Source organism: Asterias amurensis, chromosome 7 (assembly GCF_032118995.1).
Source record: "Asterias amurensis chromosome 7, ASM3211899v1".
Classification (NCBI taxonomy): domain Eukaryota; kingdom Metazoa; phylum Echinodermata; class Asteroidea; order Forcipulatida; family Asteriidae; genus Asterias; species Asterias amurensis.
This window is the reverse complement of record NC_092654.1, coordinates 23,990,907-24,006,359: the sequence shown is the minus strand read 5'-3', so window position 1 is coordinate 24,006,359 and position 15,453 is coordinate 23,990,907. Positions and strand designations below refer to the sequence as shown.

At 39.0% G+C, this 15,453-nt stretch overlaps 1 protein-coding gene and 1 long non-coding RNA gene across 3 annotated transcripts; one reads left to right on the top strand and one right to left on the bottom strand.

The window, feature by feature from the left end:
* Positions 1-64: 64 nt before the first annotated feature.
* On the bottom strand, positions 65-14,791 carry LOC139939889 (uncharacterized). 2 transcript variants are annotated; one of them, XM_071936046.1, is made up of 9 exons: positions 14,655-14,791; positions 5,646-5,752; positions 4,840-4,957; positions 4,150-4,318; positions 3,375-3,563; positions 2,502-2,743; positions 1,350-1,568; positions 731-923; positions 65-359 (listed from the first exon to the last, which is right to left on the bottom strand). In XM_071936046.1, exons 2-9 carry the CDS (start codon positions 5,709-5,711, stop codon positions 197-199), a joined length of 1,359 nt encoding a protein of 452 aa, XP_071792147.1. In that variant the 5' UTR covers positions 5,712-5,752; positions 14,655-14,791; the 3' UTR covers positions 65-196. The 2 variants fall into 2 exon arrangements, with proteins under 2 accessions (XP_071792147.1, XP_071792148.1); XM_071936047.1 differs by lacking the exon at positions 14,655-14,791 and adding an exon at positions 12,707-13,052.
* Positions 6,789-9,657, top strand: LOC139939890 (uncharacterized). The gene is made up of 2 exons (XR_011786361.1): positions 6,789-7,083; positions 7,880-9,657. It is a non-coding gene; the product is annotated as an uncharacterized lncRNA (long non-coding RNA).
* Positions 14,792-15,453: the final 662 nt, after the last annotated feature.

The window sequence follows — 15,453 nt, the reverse complement described above, 5'->3', positions numbered from 1 at the left end:
ATTTGACTCATAAAAAAATTAAGTTCTTCAGTTGTCGTGTTTCCCCCCCCCCCCCCCCCCCGTGCGCGCGAGACTTGCACAGTCTACAAGGGTAAAACGTATTATTTTTAGCACTTTAAACAACGCTGAAGTTGTTTGAGCTTGCGTCTCGCGGGCACAAAAGAGACATTATGAACGCCTCCAATGTGGCTGTCGACTAGCCCCCAGACGCCGTTGCGTTGACGTAGCATGGAACGGTAAATGACGGATGATCCGCGTTAGCGAGGTCTGCAATGACGCTATATGTCGACGCTATACCGCCGACCAAACCAACTAGAATGATTTCAGCGTGTAGGATATACTCCCATATTTCAAGTTTCCTGCAAAGAGAGAACAATAACACGTTTAGTTTTCTGTATTTAACTACTTTGTTTACCAACAAAATTACTTTGTACATTCCAGGCCCCTTTTGCGGGCAAGATGTTAAACTGGCCGTATGGGGCTTGTCAGAAGAGGCAATTTTAAAAGGCAACTTATGGAGGCAATCGATTACAGGCATTGTAAGACAGTACCACGTTAGTACCACATGTGTAATTTTTGAACGTTTTCTTTCGACCCACAAGAGAACCAGTGACAAATGTGAATGGCTTTTGTGCTTGAAGTTTACCTGAAACTGGTTGTTGCCTCGTGTGGCGTGGCATTTACATTTATGAAAAGTTGAATGAATATTTTTAATAATAGTATAACTCACTCCCTTGGCCACTCGTCATTTTCATGTCTACGAAGTTTGATGTAGAAGAGCGAAGGGAAAACGAATGTGAGCAGTGTGACTGTAGATCCGCCGACCAGGCCTAGAATAATTCCAAACTTGGGGATAGTTTCGGCAACAAAGAGAACCAACGCAACCACGGCAGAACGGACGCATATTCTTTTCACAGAGAATTCTGTATTGATAAATAGATTAGGGAGTACACATTTAAAGTCAAACAATTATTATTTAGATACCAAGACAACGGAATGCCCCCCCCCCCCCAAGGAGCTGGGAAAGTTCGAGGAATGATTAAAAAAAAAATTAAAGCAAAATTGATACACAAAGTTTGAGTCTTACGTAGAAACCATCTACTTTCAGCCGCTCAGGGTTGAATATTATCACTTGGCTCGGCAAGGAAATGGAATCAAGCCCAGATTTTATTTTGTAGCACTTATTATAAACACAAAACAACAGCAAATTATACAATGTGCGGGCAACTTTTTTTTATTGCAATAAAAGCTTTCATAAAAACATCCATTCCGATAAGAATTCTACAATGACCTGCTTTTTTTTAATATAAATACTATTCATAAATAAATTTCTTGCCATTGATACTTACTCAGTGGAATATTTAGGAGTTGTTCCAGCTCTTGACAGAAAGGATTGATAACAATAATGAATCCCATAATAAGATGTATTGTGATCATAATCGTTACAATCGTCGTGATGATAGATGGAGTCAGAATGTTTAAGATGTTATCGGTGTTTCTTGTGATGAACAGATCCCCATAGACGGCATAGCCCGCCGCAGAGACTGGTAAATAGTACAGGACAACAACTGCAGAGGAAAATAAGAGAGACAACATTATTATAAACAAATAAGTGACCATACAAATTGACTTGGTTTGGAGCACTATGGCTGTTTATAAAGCGATTCTCTGCTTAGAAATGTGGGTTGAAGAGAATGATGGGGTTCAAAAATGTCATGCATGAAATGTTCATATTGTGTATTCCATTTGCAGGTTGTTCCTTATGCGCGGACATAACCGCTCCATATATTCGGCGATATCTTCTAAAGCAAAAAACAATTTAAAAAACGCAGGAAACTTTCTAATGTTTACGTTTACCTAGCTACATTGAATTAAAACCAAACATATTCTAAATTTGGTTGAGTTCAAGCTTCATGGCCCAATTTGCTGACAGTTTTTTTTTATATATGTTTGTTTCGCCCTTAACGAAAGACGAAATTTTGAAAGACGATGCTGTTTCAAAACGAAAAACCCACTTTTGTATATGCTACGGACAATTATAAATACACAAAATGATGCGTATATTGAATCTGTCATTGGTGACCCCCCCCCCCCCCTTGCAACAATGTAAGCTTGTGACCTTTTTGAATTGTTTTACATGAAGTTAGCTGTTCAAAACTATCATCAAATGTTTGTCAAATAAGTGTACAGCAATTTAGGGGTCAATAACTGCGTGAAGCCCCCCCCCCCACCCCATACATCGTTAACTAAAATATACTCTTAGTCTTACATATTATTATTCTATAATTTTCACTTCAATCTCTTTGACTTAATCTTTGCAAGAAATAAGCTTGAAGGAAAAAAAAACGTTTCCTCTAAATACTTAAAATGTAAAAGTGGGTGTGTCATGTCCTGTATGTTTCTATTGATGTACGCGTTATGACGTCAGAGCAAGGGTCTTTCACAGATCATCACCACTCCCCCCCCCCCCTCCTCCCCCGCCGCCACCACACCATGCATACCTACGTAAGAAATACCAACGGTCCAATGAAACTTCCTAGTATCCTTCATGTCGTGCTGAACGCTTGGAAAGATGGCATGACCTCCAAAGGCGAAGAGAATAACACCGAACGCCTCGAAGAAGTTGCCGAAGTCAGTGGAGGGGAATTTGACATCAGGATAGTGGCCAATGTCGAGCATCTCCTGAACAAAGATGAGAAGACATGCTATACCAGTTGCCGTGGTAGCGATCGCTGCTATCGGCCTGTAATCGGAATTAAATATAAAGACCCTGTTTCAAAGAGCAATTTGTATGCGACCAGTTTCATGTAATCTCCATCAGAAAGAAAAAGGCATTCACATTTTGATTTGCACAGAATTGTCTTGGGTGTTGTAAGATATTGGTAGAAAAAAAACCTTATGTGCAACGAAAGTGTTTCTTTTAAATGAAACGCGGATGGTTGCCTCTACTATGTTTCACCCAAAAAATTGTCCAGTGTGACATAGGCCAAACATAAAAAGACGTAACTGTTGGTTCGTGCGTCTATTCGTTTCGAACAGTGTAGTCTGTTCGACGTTTCAAACTACTGCTCATCTTTTCCAAACGTGACCCAACACTCCTCCCAATTAAAAAAGATTGATGCAAGGTTCCCTGGCATCTTTACTAATAATATATACACCGTGCAATCTTCAAACGTCACTTCAAATAATTACAATAAAGCTGGTTAAATATTTTGCATTGACGTGGGCTTACAGTTTGTTGCTTTTTCAACATTGGACATCGGCCATTCAAGTCAGTAACCAAAGTTTGGGGGTTGACTGATGTGTTTCTTGAAACTATATGGAGGAGTCGGTTTAATGAAATTCTTTCTCCAAAGATTTCTAAACAAACTCACCAGAAGTCTTTGGGTGTTCCGAGCCAAGTGAATGGGCATAGAATCGCAGCGATGATCGGCACCCAGACACAGAACGATACGCTAACTCCAACCTGGACTAGCAATGACTGAATGTTATTTGCAGCTACCAGTAAAAACACGCAGCTTACGCTGAATAGAGTGAAGTTCACACAAAAAGTAACCATGTACCTAGAAGAAATACAAAAGGATTTTGTCTTCATAGATAAATATTGCAGTTCTATTCCTATGTTTTCTTCAGAGTCTCCAGCTGTGTTTTTTAAATTAATGGGAAATCTTTTCGGAATGCCCCTCTCTCGTCACTCCTGGGGAAACGGATCTTGCTCTCGGTCCGGTACCGGTCCTCCCCTATGGAACTCACTTGACCGACCCGTTAAACTGAGAAACTGAGAGCCAACTCAAAAACCCATCTCTTTTAATAAGATGTTTCACCATGTACATTTCTTAGACGTCGGTTTAGTTAAGGTTTTTCTGTGTGTCACTATATGTTGACAGACATGGCACATTAAAAGCCTACCTTTATAGGCCTACTATTAGTATTAAACACCGAAAGATCGTTTCGTTTAAAAGATCGATTCATAAGTTACCTGCAGCCTATCTGATATAATGTAAAACAAAATATACACTTTAGTTATAGGTCGACAGGGAAGTTGTTGTGTGAACGATGCATGTTTATTTAAAACAAAACAAAAAATGAATTTTCATTTCAACATTTTGTTTCTTAATGACTCACAATAATCTTTGTCGATGTTATTACCTGCCAGGTTTTCCTATTGCCTCGAACGCAATGGCCGGATAAGGGTATCGTATGTGCCCTCGATACATCGGAAACCTATCTTTGAGTATCTGCCATGATCGACCGAGGATGATTCCGGTGTAACCAGAAAGCAGCGCGCATAATACGATCAAAATAACACCGGACCATCCTGCAAAGAATAATGTATAACAATAATATGGTCAGTGATTAGTTTTTCGTTGACTCCTTGCCTTGGTCTGCCATTTTTTGAGTTGGATTTTACGTGATGTAAAGGCCACTGTTGAGTTCACAAAGAGTTCGGACTCGTCTTATCTCGAATTAGGACAAATAACTGGTCCTAAGGATCAATCCTAATTTAGAAAGAGATTTTTGTGAAATACACCGCATGATTCAAAATCCAATTATGGGTAAGAATGACCGCCCACTGAGATGTAACTCACAAAACCGGGAAAATAATGACAACTGAAATGTGAAATTTTGATATTTGCGCTTTCCTGGAACTGGTTGCCTGTAAACTGCCTCATCTGATGGTGAATTTGCAAATCGAGCGCATGTTGCCTAAAATGTTCACCTTAAGAACAGTGTATAACGCACGGGGGAACCGATTTTGACTCGTAACATTCTTTTCCTTTACAAGATGGTCTATATAAACTCAACTCGAACATATATAAAAGCCACGAGAAAGTTTACCTGTGTCCACCATTGATTTGGGAAGCGCCAATATTCCACTTCCCGCCATTTCTCCAACGATGAACACAGCTGCAGTGAAGATGGTTAGCCCCGTCGTTGATGGAGCTTTAATCTCGGACTGACACAATCAAATAAATCGCAAGAGCAATATTATTCTAAAATAAACAGCTTGAATATACTGCAAACATGGGAGACTTCCACCTTCCATTCGGTTGGCCCCCTTTTTTTCAACTAGTCCAACAAATATTTCGTTCTGTTTTTCGCTACTTTCCTTCTTAGACTGGGATTTGAAATCTATCATATACAGCACTGAAGTTCGAAGAGAATTCCCCCAAATTAAGACAAACGAATTTCACTTGTGTTTTCAATGCTTTGATTCAACAAAGTTGACTTGTCATTAGCTCATGCATATTATGATGATTTCATTGTTGATTGATTTGATCTGATTTGATTTTGAATCGAAAGATTGGTGGCCTGTTTTTAAATCACTCATTTTAACACTTTTCACAGCCTGGACTTCTTGCAGGCACGATTTGTAAATAAATCTTACATTTTGAGAGCGACTGTCCAACTTGTATCAACCTTTGCTATATGAGGGCGCATCTCAAATTTGGTTCAGTTTGTAACTCTTTAATTTAAATGGGGAGATAATGTAACAGAATGTACAATTTTACATGACCAGTATAATAAGTACATGTATGCATCTCGCAAGATTTGCTAAAGCCATTGATTTTGATTTGGAGTTTTCAGTCATGGTCGATTCATTATGATTTAAACTGTTTCAAAAGATGCATCTTTCATTTTACCTGTGTGCTAGTGTTATCATCTTCCTGGTTTTCAGTCAGGGCAGCCTTATCTGTTAATGCCACCATGGTGGCACGTCTATCTGTTCCTACGACCGGAGATTAGTGGTCTAATGGAGCGGAAACATGGGAGAAGAATTAAATATCAACTGGAGGTTTTATCTATAAAATGAAATCATGAGAAAGCGTCACACATCACAGGGCCGGAAGACCACATGATGATCATAGTTACACATGGTTACACCATAGAGCAAGTGGTTACATTTTGACTGACTGAATTGGGGTCAAACCAAACTGTAACAGGACAGGGGCACGGGCTGAAACAGGGTTACCCCCATCACTGACTGGTAGATCAGAATGCACTATAGGGGCCCACCTTCCAAACTCTTTACGAAGCAATGATGGCTATGTGCCCGTGACAGATGCAATTGTGTCCTCCATGCAATACTGCCCGCTCCGGACACTTTTGTATATGCAATTTTGGCGTGTCCGGGGCTATGCAAAAACCGTCCGGTGGACATGTTTATGACTGTACATGTATGTGCGCGCGTGCATGCACTGAGCATGCACTGAGCCTACGTATAAATATGCAACATGATTATTTACGTGTGTTTTTTTATAATTGCAGCGAATTCCCAACGGCCGAACATTTGCCATGTCAATTATGACATGCATTTAGCTTGTAAAACAAATGGCAAACGTGTTCCGTCACCCCAAGGGCGTTTTTTACAGCAAGGACTTTTGCACGAGGCAAACACAACTGCATATGCAAATGTGTCCGGACAGAAGAATTGCATTATGCAGTGGCGTCCGGGAGGACACGATTGCATAATGCATTAATGTTCTCCGGATAGTAATGCGTATAGTACATAATTGCATGCGACACCGGCCTTGCTCAGTGGCACAAGTGTCATGACTGGGAGAAGAAGCCACGCTCTGCTGGTGCTGACAAGTTCAACGTTGCTCATGAAACAAACTTTTAATTGAATGGCTGTCCCAACAAAATATGCCGTTCTCGAAACCACGCTTTGGGCTTGGGCTAGGCTCCAGTCTGCTGCACACAATAAAAGTGCACGTTTTCTAAATAACTATAGACCTTTCTTTTGACACGTCACGAGTCACGTGACAAAACAATTCCGCCATCTTGGTTGGCAAAAGTTTGTTTACTTGTGTGCAAATGTATACAGATACGAACTTTACAGTCGAATAATCATGATTCTTAGCCGCTGTTGCTGCAAAAATTGGTACGGATCAAAAGAAGGGTTAAAGTTCTTTCGCTTCTCTGAAGTTGACAAGTTTCAGGATCAAAATAAAGCGTGGATAGATGCCGAAACACGTCCGCCAGCGCAACAGGATAGATTGGCAACCTTCACGACATGATGACCGGATATGCATGCATGCATGCATGGTGTGATCACTTTGTGGAAACAAATTGTGTCTGGTAAATCATTCGGAAAAGTTTCCGTATGGCGCCACCACTTTTTCATTCGAAATAAAATAATATAGTATCTAATTTACCTGATTGACATATCCCTTTTTGTAAAAATGAGTGAAAAAGTGGTGGCGCCATACGGAAAGTTATCCAATCATTCATTATTTCTGTGTTATTGTTAGCAAGGACAGACTCTAGTCTATGTTGTTAGTAAGCGTTTTCCTCGATGGTTGGATTATTCATATTGATTCGAAAGAATCATTAGAATGTCACACAGAACTGTCAGTTTTCTCATAATAATACATTTTGAGACATCGCACATTTTCTTCCTGTTCCAGCTACCTCCCAAAAATTGTTTAGAGAATTATATAGAGAATAGTGCATTTTTTCTTCCATTTTCACACAGTCCCACAACACGAGTATCACACATTTTCATGTATCCACATTTTGCTCGCAAAGATATAAAGAAGGGTTACCGTCTCTTGCCAATGAACTGGTCGTTTTAAAAGTCAGAATGGAAGGGGCCTACTTTATTTAACGTTTAGTTTTTACATGTTAAAAATTTTGTTCAGGTAATTAATTAAGGAAGGAATTAGGCTAGTTTAGTTATCGGTTGATTCTACACCTGGTGGAAACAATGAACAAAGGGTTTAAATTCCTTAGGTTATTATTTCCTACACTTCCATTATAATAATTAATTTATAGGTATTTATGGAATAAGACTTTTTTTCTGTATACTACTTTGAGGCTTTACTACAGAGGTTATCACAACCTTTTATTTTGTTTTCTTTTTTGTTATATACAGCAATGGAGTAATACAAGGAACAACAACACAAGAGCCCTCTAAGGAGAAATTAGACAGGAAAGCTTCATCACCACCATTATTTAGTCAGCCTGTTAAAGATACATTGTAATAACCCGAACCCATGTCCGCCTTGTGACCAGGAGAACGGAGACCAGACAACTCGTCCGCCGGACAACTTGTCCGTTCGGACAACTCGTCCGTTCGGACAACTCGTCCGTTCGGACAACTCGATGGTTCAGACAACTCAACGGTTCGGACGACTCGACGGATGATTTATTCAACCGTCGGACAACTCGACTTGGGGTCAAGACAAGTCGACGGATGGCCTAGTTGGGAAGAGGAGGCTTTTGTTGAGATCGAGTGCTTCTAAAGTATTTAGTTTGTGGATAAAAAACATGTCGTCTTGCTTGAATCCATTGATCACATGGCCTAACAGACACACAGCAAGAAGATATCTTCCAAAAGCTTTCAAGAAATGAATTAAATTGAGGAAAGCTACAGTAATAATCAACTGTTTTGAATTGTTTACACAACACACATCAGATCTCAAACTTCAAGCAAAGACAGCTACTTTACATCACAACACTTGTTAAATAGAATTATGTGGGTAAAGAGGAAACAAGGTTTAAATAGACTAGCTCTGTTGCTTCTGTTCAGCAGTGTGGGTTTGAATCCTTGTCGTGACACTTGTTTCCCTGAGCAAGACACTTAACTGTAATTGCTTCTCTCCACCCAGGGGTAAATTGATACCTGTGATGGCAGAGATGGTTCTTGTGATTGATTTAGCCGAGTAGCACATACAATTATTTGTTATTGTTTCACATGCTGTATACTTCTCATGGAGCTGAGATGGTTTGAGAACTCAATTAATGCACAGTGATGACCAGGGGGGAATAATGTTGGAAGTGCTTTGAGACGCCCTATGGGTGTGAAAAGCACTCCATAAAAACTGGTTATTACTATTATGGGTTGATGCAGGTTTGATTTTGATATTCAGCTGCAGCTACAACACAATAAATCAAGTATTTGTGGATTTCAATTTGTTTCTACGATGTCTAAAAAGGCCCTACAGTAATTGATCCTGCATGCACATTCACAAACCAAATCAATTCAGGATACAAACAAGGTTGTATTCGTTTTAAATTGTTTATTCATATTATTCAAATTTATTTATTATAACTTATTTATATGTAAAATATAATTTGTTAAAATTATACATATTTAGACTAATTAGACTTCAAGATTAAAGGTAGAATAAATTATCTTTGTTAAAAAATATGTACAAGTAATACACTAATAAATTTGTTTTTAAAGATGCATTGCCCTAGTTTGGTCAAAATTTAAGGTCACAAATTAAAGGGGCTATCTCATCATTCTGTCCTGCGGCTTTGCATGGAAATATTAAATGATGAACCCACCACATGATAACCTACATCCCAAGCATGGACATGCATTTCCAGGATGTAGATGAGAGGGTGCCCAGGATGTAGGTCACCGAGTGGTGGGTTCATCATTGTTTATAGATCCATGCACAACTGCAGGACAGGCGAGATAGCCCCTCTCAATGTGGTACATTGCTATTTGGTAGGGATAGGAAAAGTTATCAACTTTCATACGATACATTGACCATTGAATGGTTCTTCGTGTCCAGTGCCTTTAACTCTCCGAGGAACAAATGTATTTAAAACATATTATTGTCCTATATTTTGCTAAAAAACTGTACATTTATTTGAACTGTTTCAAAAAATGAAATATATATTTTTGTGCACACAGCTTGATCTAATTGTTGGACCTTCTTTATTGTTGTTCCCGCTTAATTTTCATTTTATTTTCGTTTTCTGAAGGTGACTGTTTCCTTATCATCTTTTGGAAGGAGAGAAAATATACAAGCTTCTGGGTTAATTTGTCGAAGTGTGTACAGATCAAGACTTTCTAGAGTGGCTTTTAAAGTGACATCCACATTAGATTTTACTAACCTGATCTGTCCACACCTGTCATAACATGGTTTAGGGTATATGTACTCTTTTCTAACACAAAACACAATGTCCACAAATTTACATAACACTTCCACAGTTTGAAGATAATGATAGTAGAAAGCCTCCCTTAAAATATTACTTACTGAGGTGCTGTAGTTTTTGAGAAATGAGTAGAATAATGTCACATAACTAATTTTGAAAAAGTACTCGAATCTTAACAAAATGAAGATCTTTGACAGTACATGGTTGTATACTCATGGCCTGGGTCGTATACTCCAGCTGTTTTGCTGCCTCCAACTTGAACAGTACTACACGCTTCTCCAATGCTGATTAAAAAGCAAAAAGAAAAAGCAGGACTTGTTATTATTTTGGTAGCCTATAATAATAATAATAATAATAAACAGTTCTTATAATAGCGCATAATACAAAATAAAGTCTCTAAGCGCTATAGGTTACGTGCCCAAATCTACATCTATTGACAACTCTCAGCCTAGGAAATAAGACCGCCCCGAAAAACATACCTTCAACAAAGGCGCCCCCTGGCAAGCTCGCCCCTAGCACTGTCAACCCCCGCCAAAGTCGCCCCCTGGCTTGGATTAACTGTAAATTATTTCTCAAGTCGCCATGGTCACTGAAGCAAACTTAAAGCGTTTGTTTTTTTATAATGAAAACTCGGAAAGATCACGACTGGGAAGTGGTGTGAGTCAAATGGCTTAATACTGCTGGGTGCCTAAAGGGTTCATGGATGAAAAGCGTTATTTTGCTTACACACATTATTTTCATTCATACATAAGTGAAATTGAAAATAAATACTTGTAAATAGGCAGGTGTTGGGAGATGATCTGCTTATTAGGGTGACCTTGCCCGAGGATGACATTTTCATGGGCGAGTAAGCTAGATTACCATCATCCGGATTACTCCTAGAACTATTTCGGTTTCATCTGCTATCGTCTCCAGTAACGAAACTTCGATAGGCCCAGCAGACGAAACCGCAATATGGGAGACGATAGCAGACGAAACCGGAATAGTTCTAGGAGTACATCCGGATATGGAGTGATTGTCCACAGTATGTATAGTTTGGTCGGTGGGGCGAGTTTGCTTGAGGAAACACTATCTTCAGTAACAGTGGTCCGATATAAATATGTGTAGGTCCCTACGTGTTTTTCACGCTGTTCCCCCAAATAACAGAGATAGGCCCTATGCCTAGTCATGGAGGCCTACCTCCATGGCCTAGTTTGAAATTAAAAACAATTTAAATGAAAATACAAATTTAAAATGCCCGCTTGCCTAAGTTAAAAGTTTAATAAAGAACGTCAACAAGTAACAAGGTTAACGTGACAGAGACTAGAGAAGCTTACCCAGCCATGCATACTCACAGTTGCGCAGAACCACAGATCCAGTTGTTTTAATCACAACCCAAGCACTCACAACTGTCATCCCTGACTGCTGAATCTGAAATTCTTCACGATTTACTGTACGATTCTATAGCGACTTGTTTGTACTATAAAGTTGTACGCCCAAAGTCTCCACCGTCAGGCGACATTTTATAAAGTAACTTGCCAACCAGAAACTGCGCATGCGCTGGTTTCGCCCCAATGTTTGTAAACAAAGGAAAGGTCTATACGAACTCAATTCAATTGAACCGGGAAGCGGGGTTTTTCTTTCACCGCATGCGGGCTGCTTATTCCTGTCATGAGATGAGACTACGATATTTAATGCCGTTTATATGCATGTGTTCCGTATTGGAGGAGTGCCCTTTTTTCAGGGTTCAATATAATTATTCCACAGGTGGATTCCACAGTAACTGGTTCGGATATAGGCCCTATCTGACAAAAATGAACATTTCACTTATATTGGTTATACCAATCATGTGATTCGTTTCTATAAACACGGAAATGTTGCATTCGGAGGCGTGTTATAATAAATCACGTTATAGGAATAACACACTACAGGTCCATAGGCCAGTTTCCGTGCCTTATTGTTTACTTAGAGCAATACTCAAACAGTTTTATCAGCAACATCAAACAATCATTAGGCCCTATATAGGTCATGAACAATAATATTATATTGGCACACTACCGATTTTCGAATGATTCTCACAGCCTGGGTTTCCAGAACAACTTTGATTGTTAATATGCCATGGAGGGAAGGAATATTACAGACCACATGCATCATAATGCAAATGCATTGACTTTTGTATCATCACTTGCGTATAATTTTCTGGCCTATTACTGTAAAACTACATGTGTTTTGCTACTTTGGCTTGGTTTTTTTTGCGTTGTCACTGCTTTGCATACAGAATAGTCACATTTTCCTTTAAGTACAAACATCAGGTGATAGTACAAATCCCTGTAACCAACACAATGTACAATATATACTTCATCAGATTTGTACCCAAACTATGTCTTCAATTAAAAACCTTTGAATAAGTATTGACTCATGATAATAGGCTATACGCCTGAATTGTAATACCAACGTCCCAGCTCGGACAACCCCATGTTCCGACAAAATCATTATGTTTTCCTAATCCTAAACTAACCCCTAAAACTCAAACTGGGCACTACACCCGCAAACCATGGAGGTAGAGTTTGCACAAATAATACGGAGTGACCTCTATAGATTATAATCCCACTATCTTATCTTTAAAACTTCGCTGTGTGCAATTTAAATTCATGTCTGAACGAAAAGAGTTAGACTGGATCGAGTCTAAACCCCAAAACTTAGACCGTCCAGCGGGGCCGGCGGTCTATAGTCTAATCATGGAGGAGGATTTTCTTCCCTCCATGGTCTAATCAATGTTCGGGTTTATCTTAGCACCGAAGCACTGATTACAAACGCTCTTGCCGCTTACCGAGTTGGCAACTCTCTCGATCGGTGTATGCAGTTAACAACGGCCCGGGCACATCCATGATTTATAAATTCTTAAACAACATTTTCAAAACGTGTTTTGTTGTGTGTCCTGCCATAACTGAAACTGTTTTTCATTCGTATATTGTAGAGCGCAATGTTTTTCACATGCACAGCGATGCCATCCCAGAGTATTCTGATATTCCATAGTTTTACATCACCGATCCCGTGGATGTGCTTATAGACTGTGCAAGTCTCACGCGCACCGGAGCGAGAAAACACGACAACTGAAGAACTTAATTTTTTTATGAATCAAATCTTTGCTGTAATTTTTTCTTAATGCCGAATCTGAACAACAAAAATACCCATTAGAGCTTGTTTAAATTAGTTTTAGCTTTTTAAACTCATACACAATTATCGGTTAAAGTCTATATGTATAGACAAAAGTAAAACTCTGGGACAAGGATGTTTGTTTGATCTTAAATGTTTTGAAATGTAAATCTACGCCCGAATGTGAAGCTGGTTTATACGCGGACGCACGATGGTCGCAAGGGCGTTAGATAAACGCGTGACGCAGTTTAAAGAGGAAGTCGACGCCTAAGCGACCAATGAAAAGGCTTTCCACCCCGCGCGGCCAAAACAAGCGTCTGCGTAAGTTTTGTGATCGGAGATGGGCACAAATTCTTAATTTTTTATAAGTAACCTGACCTGAGGTCAAGTTTAAATTAAATATTATGTTGACTTTATTTTTACTTTTATGTATGTTGTTAATTAGTATTACATTTTTAACAACATATGTCATTTTTATGGTCATAAACTATATTAAACTAAAGTAATGGACGACACAAAATCTCCCAAACGTAACACTCCATAAGGTTGGGACCACAATGGTCCCGGAAGTTCAAATCTGCGCGAGACTTGCACAGTCTATAGACTGACCTCAGGTCAGGTTACTTGAGGCAATTTACAGGCAACCTCAAGTTTTCCAGGTAATCTCAAAGAAGAACATGTTCACATTTCAATTTCCAACAATTTTTTTTGAGAAATCCTTTGCACACAGTGCAGTTGGTTATCTGTAAACTGTATAAATTGCCTTTTGTGATATGACCCTGTTAAAGAGAAATTTACAAGAGAATGAAAAGATAAACTTTTTGTTGCCTTCTAATATTTAAAAATATTTAGATGTATATTGTTTATTTGATGATTAAACCCAGGATCCAAAGAGAAGAGGAAATTACGCTGTTAGTGTCTTAATTTTGACTCCACACCAATATTGACTGCAGTGGAATGATGATGATGTTAGGCATTGACAACAAATTAAATAGGCCTATATACATCCAAACATAAACTTATTTTATTATGTGGCTTAGTTAAAGGCAGCCAGGAGAAAATATTAACTATCAACCAATAAACTGCTTGAATTTGGGCGAAAATCCACAAGACGGCAGGCTTGACCTGTACATTTAGCCTAAAATGTTTACTGGACCAGAAATGTTTGAACAAGACCAGCATCAGAATGAGAAAAAAACTTCTGAGGTCCTGGCAACATGCATTTAATTTGAGCAATGGAGTGCTAAGACATGAACAAGAAGATTTATCTCATCTGTCCTTTTGCATTTTAAGTATACTTCATTACTTAATATAATTGAAAGGTATTTTTCAGGCTCAAAGTCAACATTTGAACACAATTTGTTTCTGTTCAAGATATTACACAGTGAGGTACATGTATTTGTTATTAAATTGAAAAACACAAGACTCCAGGACTTGTCAGGTCATGAGTTTACTGGCCCAACACTAAAACCACTGGCACAGGGGCTGCAGTCCAGTGTCAAATTCAAGCCCTGCTATTGCTTACTGGAATATAGTTTAGTCAAACGGTTGGAGATTCACGTCAAACAGTAACAATAAACAACAACAAAAGCAAGCAAACAAAACAACACAAACACACTTACCTGTTTCAAGTCCTTCAATTAGCTACTTTGTTCGTTTAATCATCACTGGTTAGTGATAGTGTTAGGCAATGAAGAATTGTATGCATTTCGTTAATAATGTGTGAGTTTCCTGTACTATCTCGACGTCACGTGCATTGCCTAGGAGGTAGAGGGGCGTGTGACCTGTCATTCGGTGGAGGACAGACGCTGAGGGCGTGTTTGAAGGCAAGGAGAGAACCACAGACATAGAGAACCTGTGGTTCTTTACGTCTGTCGGGAGAACCCGTTATTTGTTTTGTTCTCTTGGCAGATGAGGCTGGGGCCTATTTCCCACCAGGGCCCAATGTCAAAGAGTTGCTAAGCACAAAGAATTGCTTAGAATGACATTTCTTCCTGGATAAAAACAGGATTACCAACAACATGAGTTCATTTATTGCATCGTACGACTGATAGCTTGTCAAAAATACTCAAAAAATACCTGAAGTCTCTAAACCTCTGAAAACCAATAACTGTTTTCACGGACAACTTAACTCCAGATTTATATTTAATATGTGGCAGGTCAGTCGTTTGCTAATAATCTAATTCAAGAAAAACTAGGCAAGAAAAAAAAAGTGATTACCGTCACAAAACTGGTTTGCTGTGAAGCACAAACCCAATTCCAAAGCCAAATATGACCAACTTGAAAGCTTAAATTTACGTCTCCCCAAAAGTTGAAGCACAGAACCCTGCGGTTCAGATTTTTTCTTTACCCAATCAATAATTGCATTACCCCCCCCCCCCAAAAAAACAAAAAAACAAAAAGGCGTTTTCATTCACCCAT